The sequence below is a fragment of the Lineus longissimus genome, chromosome 5, assembly GCF_910592395.1.
Source record: "Lineus longissimus chromosome 5, tnLinLong1.2, whole genome shotgun sequence".
Lineage (NCBI taxonomy): Eukaryota > Metazoa > Nemertea > Pilidiophora > Heteronemertea > Lineidae > Lineus > Lineus longissimus.
The window spans coordinates 16,686,971-16,698,336 of NC_088312.1; the positions used below are offsets into that span (position 1 = coordinate 16,686,971).

General features: G+C 41.7%; 1 protein-coding gene across 1 annotated transcript; it reads right to left on the minus strand.

Moving 5' to 3' along the window:
- Positions 1–4,773: 4,773 nt before the first annotated feature.
- Positions 4,774–6,081, minus strand: LOC135488562 (uncharacterized protein F54H12.2-like). Its single transcript, XM_064773202.1, has one exon. The coding sequence runs from the start codon at positions 6,079–6,081 to the stop codon at positions 4,774–4,776; it is 1,308 nt and encodes a 435-aa protein (XP_064629272.1).
- Positions 6,082–11,366: the final 5,285 nt, after the last annotated feature.

Sequence of the window (11,366 nt, forward strand, 5' to 3'; positions counted from 1 at the left end):
TCAAGTTTTCAATGAATTTATCTATCGGTGTTGTAGCTTCCGCTCTGTATGCTGTTACAATGTTTAAAACACATGATTTGAATGGAACGATAGTACACAGAAGGATTTCTATTTGTTGTGAAATATCGGGAATCTTGTAAGGTCGTAACATTGACTTTGCAACTGTCATGATTCCACCTTTTGAATGCATACCAAGAAGTGGACGCTCATGACGTAGAACACAGTAATCACTCTTGATCAGATAGTCTGTATCAATGGCTTGATTACATTTCAAGAATGTTTCTGTGAAGCAATATAAATCAATATTCTTGATCGCTGGGTAAGATAGCAAATCTGGTAGATGTTTCTTGTAAGATCTGATGTTTAAAGATACCATGGTGAGACTGTCTTCTTGTCTGCGAGGTACATTCTGAATTTGTTGGATTGATGCAGTAAGCTTTCCTATTTCAAGGCGTTGTAGTTCTTTTGTAACTTGGGGACTTACTCTGATTGCAGAAGAATCAAATCCAATCAAATAAAGACCATCCAAAGTCTTCACTCGACTAAATGCAACATAAGCTTGTCCTGGCATCCATCTTGACTTTTTCCCATGTTCTTCCTTTCCCATACAAACAACTATTCTGTCCATGGTTTTACCTTGTACTTTATGTATGGTACTTGCCCAGCATAGTGTTAATGGGAATTGTGTTCTAGTCATTTGAATGTGTCTCTTGCTTTTGTTAATTGGAAAACTGGCTTCTGTTCGAACTATCGGTACTGAACTTGGAAACTGAATTTTATATGGACTAGATGCAATGGCATTTTGACCAATGTTTTGACTGTCGAATTTTACCATGATAGTCTGCATATCTGTTTCACTCGTGTTCGTCCATATAAGGCCTACTACTGTGCCCATTGCCCCATTTACTAAGCCATCAGATACATCAAGATTTGTTACAAGCATGATTCTAGCAGATACAGCTATTTTCAACTGTTCGTGTAAGCCACCGGTGTCACTTCGTTTGTTTGATAGTGGAGTTTTTGGCAGATGCTTAATCTTTGTTTTTAAGGTATCTTTAGCTGATATAGTTACAATCTGATTGTGTTCTTCTAACTGAGCAAGACATGTCGCATTGTAACTATCAACTTCAGCATTTGTTCTGTACACTCTAAGTGTATTAGATGGTATTTCACTTTCAGTTTTAACTACTCTGCTTTGCAGGATATTCAGGTCTTCTGGAGTACAAGATGCAGTTCTTACTCTTCTGAGTACATTTGCGAATGTTTGGTCACCTTTCTGTCTCATGATCTGTGTTAGTTCAATCATTTTAAAGTTCTTCACCCACAGTGAACCATACAGCTTGGCATAAGCATTCTTGGGTAGACTAAATACAGGACTCTCAGCAACAGGAGCTAGTTGATATAAGTCTCCAACAGCCAAAATGCTAATATTTCCAAACACAGTTTCTGTGGATGTACCCATAATTTCTTGTAACCTTTTGTGGACTTTGAATAGAAGTTCAGCGCCTACCATGGAAATCTCATCAATAATAAGTAATCTCATTTTACCAAGTTTGGTTCGTAATGTATTTAGTTTTTCTGCATTCAGCGGAGTGTATGGTCCTGTTCCAAGTGAAAAGGCAGAGTGCAGTGTCATCCCATCAATGTTAAATGCAGCTGTGCCAGTAAATGCAGTCAAAAGAACAATGATTTCTCCAGGTTCAAAGCAGTGAGATAAGCGCAGAAGTCGCACTGTGTCGTAATGTATAAGCTTAATAATGTGAGATTTTCCAACTCCACCAGGGCCATTGAGAAAAACATGGTACAGAGGCAATTCACTGTTGTTCTTTAGTGCTATAACTGTGTCTTTACACCATTTCAGTAGTATAGCAGGTACCTAGCGATTTAATTGACCTATTTAGCATTGCCCTAGTTTCAAGTGACCTTGACCTCCCATGGCCTTGACCTTGGAGGAAAGGAATGATTTGAGAATGACCTTGACCGAGAAAGATGAGTGTTTTCCCACTCTTGTCCTTGAAACGGTGAAGGTTATTTTCAAGCCATCTGTCACATTTGAAATGCGGGTGCATTGGTCAATTAAATCACAGGGTACCTGCTGTAACCGCCATGTTACTCTTTATTAGCCAAAAAAGTTACACACATGACAACATTGATAATAAAAGAAGCTACACTATAATGTTTCAGTGCAAGTAATGTAATGTGAATGAGAAAAGTCCAAGCATGAGAGAGGAACAGTTTTACACATAGTCCAACATGGAATAGTCCAACATTTGAATTACAAGTTTGTTAGGTCAATCCCCTTGGATGAGACAATTTCATCCGCTGTAGCATTTTGTTCATCAGAATGATCCTGACATGACAGGTTTGAATACAGAACATCAAAACAACACCGACTAAACCTAATGTTACAATGCAAAGTGAAGCGATCTAGTTGTCTGTAAATCGCTAAAAGAAGTTTTAAAATATCCATGTTGTTGTTCTGTGTTACATAGTTGTAAAGTCCAAACCTCCTGATGCTACAATGTCATGTGTCTTTGTATCCATTTCACAAACATCGTCCGCATCATCATCGTCATCATCATTGCCTTCCGCGTTTTTAAGGTTCTGAATCAGTTTAATTTCATCCATGAGTGCATCACTCCAATCAGTGAAGGTTTTGTTCAACAGATATCGAGGTGTACGTGTAATTTCGATGCCTAGTCCAAGGGCAGTTTCAGCAAGGCGTATGGTAAAGAAGTGAATATTAATGTTTTTCTTAGCACGTTCGAGAAAGTCCATACGAATTTTAAGTTGCTGTTCAGAAAAGTCCTCATCCATACAGCAAATATGGTCAAGTTGACTGGGCCATTCGTTTGCACAACCTGCGCATTCGAGTTTCGCGTAAGGAGCAGTGTATTGCGTTACATATGCTCCGAGCACTTGAATGGTCATCCTGCCCAAAGGTGTTGTCATCAGGGAATCTTCGCAGGTGTGTTGATCGAAAGTCTTTGAAAGTTCATACCACTGGGGTATGCTGAGAAACACGCCACACTTGGTTGGTTTGTGTGGATTGTATAGCCCTGCTGCTAGTGCAGCCGTAGGTGTGTTGGTCACCTCTTGATGTGTGAAATAGCGCCGAATGTCAACGTTCATTCTGTTGTTGAAGTATTTGGTTGAAACGAACACGTTCTCCTCCAACAACCACTGGTCATCGACGTTGCCCTTAATCTTTCTGGCGATGACATCGACAAGGTTCCTCAGGTTGAGAAAACCAGGCTTGGAGAGCCGTATCCATTTCGGCCCGTGTGAAATGGTAACACCTCTTTCGTCGGATCTGATGCGTAAGGGTAAGGCATGGTTCGATACATGGCTGGTACACGGTGCAGGGATGGCGGCGATGGCATCTTTCTCGAGGTTGTAAGGGGTGCGTGCCACTGTTTTCTTTCCCTTCTTTGGCGCATTCAACAGTTCAATCGAAGAAGGACGTCCTGCTTTACGTTTACCGAGGTTAGGCGTTTCAAGTCCAGATGTTGACGTTACAGTGGACTTGGGTGTTGAATCAGTCTGCATCGGGGTGACGTCTTTGTTCATGACGGCTGTCGCTGCTGCAGCTGCTTTGTTGTTAATGGCGTTGGTATTCATCTTGGCTCTCTTTCTCTCTCAGAAGCGTGTGTGATGGACCTCATAAGATGGACTGTTTATATAGCGACACATCGAATGTAGAATGATTCTGATTGGTTAACCCAATTAGGGTAATGGGCGATGATTGCGTGTATGTGATGACGTCAAACGTATGAAAAGTGGCCTGGATACGTGTCCTTGACATGTATGTTAAGCCATGTCGGTCATGGTCGATGTTTCATTCCGGATTTCGGATGATTTGACTTGTTGCAATGTCTTGTAGTAGGATTCGTAATATTCTGCGATGCCTCCCTCTCCTTCTACAAAGCTTAGCAGAAGTGTGATGGCCTCTGCTGATAAGTGTAGAATCCTCCAAACTTCTGGTGGAATGTTGATCTTTTTCTCGCCGTCATCGATTTGAATTCTGATGTGCTCTTTGTCTTTCCAAATGGCAAGGGTGACTTTGGGCGTTAGATACAACGTCATGTTCGGCGACTTCTGTTTCATCTTGCCATCTCCTTTTTGCCTCTTTTTACTATCGGTGTGTTTGTCTTCCTCCAGTGTGAGGGGTGCTAGACGTTTTTTCGTTAACTGAGCCTCTGCCATGATGAGATCTTTATGCGAAGTATGACACGCTATCTGGACACGGTTCTTTTATGCCAGAGTTGATGTGTTTTCACGTGTTTGATTGGTTACAGGGCTATTTAGCTTGATAATATGCAAAGGTGCGTTTGAGATACTGACCTATTTTCTTATCATTGAGTTCAAGGTCATCGTTGTTGTGATTGAAACCCGCTAAAATGCTCTCGAGGGAGTGATTCTGAGCTCTTTTTACTAAGAAATAAAGACAATACTGGCCGCAAAACAGCGAAAATGGATATTGCAAAACTTTACTAGAGTAGGTCCACACAGCTGTATTTCTCTGTATAAACCTTGTGATGTGTTTATCTCTGGGTGGTAAACCGTATGAGTCAAAAAAGATGCCTCTGTGTTTACCGTCGATTTGCACACACACCCAATGCTCCCCTTCTTTTCGCATGGGATGTGTGTTGACTATGTATGCAGCTGGATAGGTGTCAACGCGTTTAGGTAACTGATCCAGGGCATAAACACCTTTGAATTGTTTCTTCAATTTCGGATGGGTAGTCGCCAGATATTCTAATTCAAGGGTATTCATTGGAAATCCTTGATGATGTTTCTGGCCCTATCAATTTCTATGACGTTATCGAATTCCGCATAAACGAAAACGGACATAGTTTCTGTCAAGGCTTCAGCGAATTTCAGATCTAAGCGGAGATTTCCTTCCTTAACGAGGTTAACGTGATTGCCGTCCTCCCTATCGGGCGTCAGATCAAATACCCAGAGAGTGTAACCTTTTCTGTAGCTTTCACGTGTGATGTCGTTGCCGTTGTCATCGTGAATCTTCCCGGTTTCGCTGAACATGGTCATGTATGATTTGATATAATTGTTCTTAGTGCCAAAAGCAGGGGTCAGTGGCTGTGCTGGATATGTCCTGCTATTCGCCTCGATGCTGATGAAATTGAGATCATTGTGCTTCAGATTGAATGGGTTTTTATTCTTTGCGCCCACCTGAGCAGCATTTTCGGTCATGAAAACAATCACTCTCCTAGGAACTTGCCCCAAAAACACGTTGTCTCTAGTGATAGTTTGTGTGCCCGTGTTGACCGAAAATGTCTTTACTTCGACCCTTCGTATGGGATACCTTGCATTTGTAGTGTTTAGAGCTTTAGCATGTGCTGTTAAGACAGCCGGGTTGGGTTTAACATGCTGCACTAAAAGGATGGCTTTCGTAATCTTAGTGACCTCAGTGCCGAGATCTGACATGAGAAAGAATGTGTTTTTCGTGCGATTCAATCTTATTTTCATGTCTACCCCATTGAGTAAGTAACGATTTTGATGGCACAAATCAAGATGCAATCTGCCAAACAAATCAAGTTGTCTGCTTTTGGCGATAAATTTGGCCCTTGTTTTGAAGCCGCTGTTAGTGTCAGCTGCTGTAGGATCGACCTTTTCAAATTTACCGGGCTCGTCAGCATACCATAGACCAGCCTGAAGTTGACTTTTCTTGGCTTCTTCGCCGTAGGACAGTAACGTTTCAATGTATGCCCTATACGGGTATGTGTTATTAGCAGATGTGACCAATTGCCCGTTTAATGATAAATCAATCTGACTGAATAAGGTGTGCAGCAGATTGTTGACAGGCCCAACCTTTGCATTTTCTTCCTGATCAGTACCATCAGCCTTGGTAACTTTGAGTTCGAGATAAAGATACGTCTTGGCCAAATCAATGTATTCATCACCGCGATTAGAGACAAAAAATTCGATAGGCGTATCATCGGTAAGCGATCCTAGGGGTAAATATTCGATGTGCTGCGACTTTTCAATGCTTGTAAGCGTTGGAGGTAAGGAAAACAATTCAAGATCATTGTTTGTGCATTCACAGGAGCCAACTTGCATCATTTTGACGTGTAAGTTAGTTAGCCGAAGATATCAGATGCTGTCTTTGTTTTAGATGCTCGCCGCCGCTTGGCCCGTCTGAGACTGGTGAGAGGCGTTGCCTCTTTCCGCTTTTTATTCGAACCGCTAGGCCTTTCTTGGGACAAATCCCTAACGGAAGAAAGCACGTTTCTCCCTATATTCTTGCCAGCTTCAATAGCCCTTTCTTTGGCAGCTTCTTTGATATTTCTTCCCTTGAGCAAATCGCCCGCAAATTGAGCCCCCGATTGCAGCAACGATTTTCCCGCGGTTTTTGCCGCCGATTTCAGCAGTGGGATAGCCATTTTTGCCAAACCCGAAAACAGGCCCCCTATACCGTGCCCTTTTTGAACGCGAGACCCAATAAAAACAGGAAAGCTCCCACCGCCTTTTTGCGTATAGTGGGCGTCATAGCAGCGAGGATCGCAAACGTACACTTTTCTCATTGTTTTTTACGTCGGAAGTGAAGTACAATGTCAACGCGTCCTTTCTCAAATGGTACAGGATCTCCGAGGTCTGTCCTTATATCGATTTCGAGGGTGCCATATGTAGATTTGCTAACAGGGAAATAGTGAATATTTTGAAACGATTTTCTAATAGTATCACCCTGCTTACCTTCAGTGGCTATTGCACGGAGTAAGGGGGTTAATACGTCACCAACGAGTTGATATTGAAGTACATCGCTATATATGTATAAACTGTGAAAATCACCGTGCAATTCCGTTTTAAAAGGAGCAGTTGTATTCCCTGTAATAGTAATGCTGTCTTGATTGTAGCCTAACATGCGCGTAAGAGGTTTTGTCATGGACATCGCTCTTTCACGAGGCATGATAAATGACACCTTCTCTGTGGAATCGGTGTATTCGAGAAAAAAACGATGATCCTGTTCAACACCTGCATCAAGTGTTTTTTTAATTTGTTCATTAACAAGCAGTATTAACTTAGCTATGTCGGAATAGTGTCCGACTGGCAGCGTACACGGTTTCCAAGCAAACGGTATCTGGCCAGTTTCAGGGTCGGGATCATCGCTGCTTGGTATATAGATATGAAAAACATTATCGGGTGCGTTGATATTGCTCCAGGAGTGCGGATATTGAACCTCCGCCAGACCGACCTCCCAGTTTTCAGCAGAGTCAAGATCGATAGGCGTGTTGAGTTTGGTGATGTAATGGCCTATTGTATTATCGGGAAAGAACTTCAGCGAACTATTGCACGGCAAAGACACATAGAAATGTTCATTAAAAGTGGTCATTTCTCCTTAATTGGGAAAACGTGTCTTGGCTAATGCAGACGTATGTTCGGGTAACGTAGGATTCGGTAGCAGGTAGCCTAAACAGCTGCACAGGAGAGAGATCCACACAGTACTCTCACCGTTGGCAATAGCTATATTAATGAGGGCTGTGATAATCACAATGTAAATAATGATAACTTGAGCGAAAAAAATTATCTCTGGTTTCGGAACATTATGCCCGAATAGTTTCCAATTCTTTGGTTGGGGCGCGCTCGAATCGCTAACATCTCCGTCATTCTTTTCTGCTCTAGGTGACATTGCCGTGCTGTGTGTAATGATATACCAAACGTGTAGGCACACATAGACGTGATTACAGGCGTTGAACGTTCGCCTTACTCACCCAACTGTTGAACTTAGAGGGGTAACCGTCCCATTTAACAAGGTATTCTTTGGTTCGACCCACACCCCGTTCTGCAAGTATTCGTTCGATTTTATAGGTTTTTTCAGGTCTTACAAGCACCTTCTGCAATTCCTTTTCGTAGAAAGTGCCTTGAATTTTTTCACCCTGCACGTCCTGAACTGTATACACGGGAGGGCGTGCTTTAATACGCCTTTTTATAGTGAAGATTTCGGTTGACCAGTTAGGTAAATAGGATTTTTCGAATAACATTTTTGTCTTACCGATTCTAACGTGGTCTCCAACATTAAATTTAAATTTGATATCGTTCAAACACATGTCTTCTCTTGAATAGAGCGTATGCCATACATCCGGCGCATTAACAGCCGTCACCTCGCTGGGTTTTCTCTTTATGCTTCTATGCCATGTATTGTTGTATGAATCCACAAGTTTTTGAAGAACAGGCATGTATGAAACTGTATTCGCCTCAGTCAGGTATCGAAACATGCGCGATTTCAAACTGCGATTAAAGCGTTCAACTATAGCTGCTTTGACCTCGTTATTCGATGTAAAGAAATGAATATTTTCTTTTTTAAGGTAGGCTTGAAACCGCTTCCCTAAAAATTCGCCGCCTTTATCGGTCCGCAGGCTTGCAGGTTTTCGTTTCGACTTTGCAAAGATTTTAGCGAATGCGGACACCTGTTCTTCACCGGTCTTCGTACGTAAAGGAACAACCCATGCGTATTTGGACAATGTATCGATCACAGTGAGGAGATATTTGAAGTTTGTATTATATTTTGATAGTTTAGACATATCGACGAGATCTGCTTCCCATTGTTCGTCAATGTCTGCGACAACAATACGTCTTCGTTTGAAACGACGTCTGATTGGCTTGTGGAGCGTGTATGTGTCTTGAGTTCTTAACCATTTTTTGATCGCGCCGGTCGATACCTTGCTACCGACTGCACGCTTTAAGGCGCCTATACCGCCAAAACTACCTGCATGCCCAGGGTCATAATAAGACCTTTTCAATAATCTGTCTGTTTTCTTACTAGTACCATTGTTCCCAGTCCTCGTTTTTTGGAGGTTTTTTTTTGCCATGTTTTCGTCGTGAAGAGGGTGTATCGAATATTGGAGAACCCTGGATGTGAGATGTCAGTGGAGAGTTCCAAGAAGCTAATGGATTTCTCCGCTCGGACGTTGGTGTTTTATTAGCGCTTGCTTTCGGACTGTCTCTGAGGCCAAGTCTTTTTTTCCACTCTCTGCTGGTTACCATGTTACCGGATATCACACCCTTCCCGTTTAAATAGGACAGGACAGAATCAACGCCGGCCGGTGTGAACGTCTGTCGTGCATTAGAAGAAGCATTATGTACGACAGTCTTAATATTACTCCCTTTGACGGCGTCGCCGTTTATTGAAATCTCGCCTCTTTCATTCCAGTTAAAATTTGGATCGTCCGTCAGTGCTTTAACCAACTTTTTCGCTTTTGCTTTCGAGTAGCCGGGTACTTGCTGCAATATCACATTAGTCGAAAGAGGTGCCTGTTGTACAGGTGTTTTGACATCCGTTTGACTCACTGTCGCTGTATCAACAGGTTGTGCCTTTGCGGTTGCTATTACAGGGTGTGTACTAGCAACTGGAGCCGGTTGTATTTCTTGACGTTGTTGAACTTTCGGTGCAGGGGCGTTTAAATCTAAAGACGCCGAATGTATCGTTCCCAAATATTTGCGCAGCAATTGTGAGTAGGCTATTGCCTTATCGTAATCACTCATAGATGTTGAGGACAGTATTTCTTGCATTTCTTGATCAATACCCATCGCACTGTGTGCATGTGGCTTGATGTCTTCTTTGTGGCGTTGTTGATACAGATATTTTTCAACCATTTCGTGTGGTATAAGCGACATTTTTCGCATCTGACTCATATCTGTTGAATATTTTTATAACGATCGCTATAACAAGTAATTAAACGCCAAAAATACTTCCGATGGCTTTGATCACAGGACCTAGCAATGCTCCTAAAAAGCCACCCTTTTGAATGATCCGTTTACGCTCTCTTAACGACGTCTTCTTGCAAGCTAATTTACGCAGAGAGTGCTTGTGTTTCTTCAGACATTTGAACTGATTTCGATTGAGGGGTACGTTCCCTTTTAAACAGTTGCTCGCTGACTCTCCCACGGCATTAAGGAGACCTTTATCGGCTGTCTGAAGAATTTTACGTCTCTTCTTAGCCTGGGCTGCCTTCAAAGCCTTCAGTTGATGTACATAATGTTTTATGTGATATTTTGCCATATTGAATTGATGCTACGTCACCTGCCAACACGTGCCGAATGTTACACGCTTGGATTGTCATTTTGTTAAGTATACAATTTGATTCTCGCCAGGAAAGATATTGGTCCTTAAGCGTAAATCGTCGGGTGTTGCTGCCTTGAAATCTAAGAATAGATATCCAAAAGGCTGGCGCGTGGCATCATTGAAAGCTTCGCGCACGGCCTTTGTATTTCCAGGAGAGATTTGCTTAGCCAAATGCGTAATCTGGGACACGTCTCTTGGATTTTTGAATAGCACAAGATAATTCGAATTGAGGCTTATAGTGCGTTGCTCTCTGCCTTTGTGAAATAAATTTTGAGCAATATAAACCACACTCATATTTTGATGGTGACAACCTCTTGTGAATATTTTAGTGACTTTCTCGTCAGTTTCACACATCAAATCGTCGATAACGAGCAACGTTCGCCTGTCTGCAGAATGATTTTGAGAAAAATTCAGACCCGAGACGAACTCTACATTTGGAAATGCTGTAAATGCCTCCTGCCATTCGCCGCCGTAGCACCAAACGATCCTTTCAGGCGGCGGCTCAATAGTAGACACAGCATTGGCTATCAGTCTATGCACAAAGACAGACTTTCCACACATAGTCGGTCCTGCCACGAGACATGTGAATGGATGTTTCAAGAGAAGGGCTCCGCTTGAAATATGCATACTGAGATCTCGACTAATATAATGAGTGATTCAACAAAAAAATACTGTTTTATACACATTTTATTAATGAAACGTTTACGCATACTATCTAATGGTTGTACACGCATGTTAAATTACATTATCATGTCATACAGAGAATTTTATTTACAGGTTATGTACATTTAATAATATATATACATCCAGGCAGCGAATACGTCTGGAAAGGGTAATCGAAATGAAATGACGGTGATGATGATGCTGATGATGAAGGGAATATTAAAATACTTTTTATAGGCTAAAGTGCAACTGTCTAGAGCAAAAACAGACAATGATCTATTGTACCGTGAATGTCTGTGATAAAGATGGTGATACATTCTGTAATAGTGCTATCAACGTATTATACATGTTTTCTGGCGCAGAAACCATAATAGAAAAACTAATATCTCAGGCATGAATGGAGTTGTCTGCAGTGCTGATGCCGATGATGACGGAGATGATAACGATGTTTCATGTTGACTCAAAATGACACTGGCAATTAATTTTACAATAACATCCCTTATAAAATGACATATATGTAAGCACGATACAGGTCAATGATGTTTATAATAATAATTATTATTATTATAATTATAACAGATGTACAATGATGATGATAGCGCTCAAGGAGCGCGTAAACTTCACT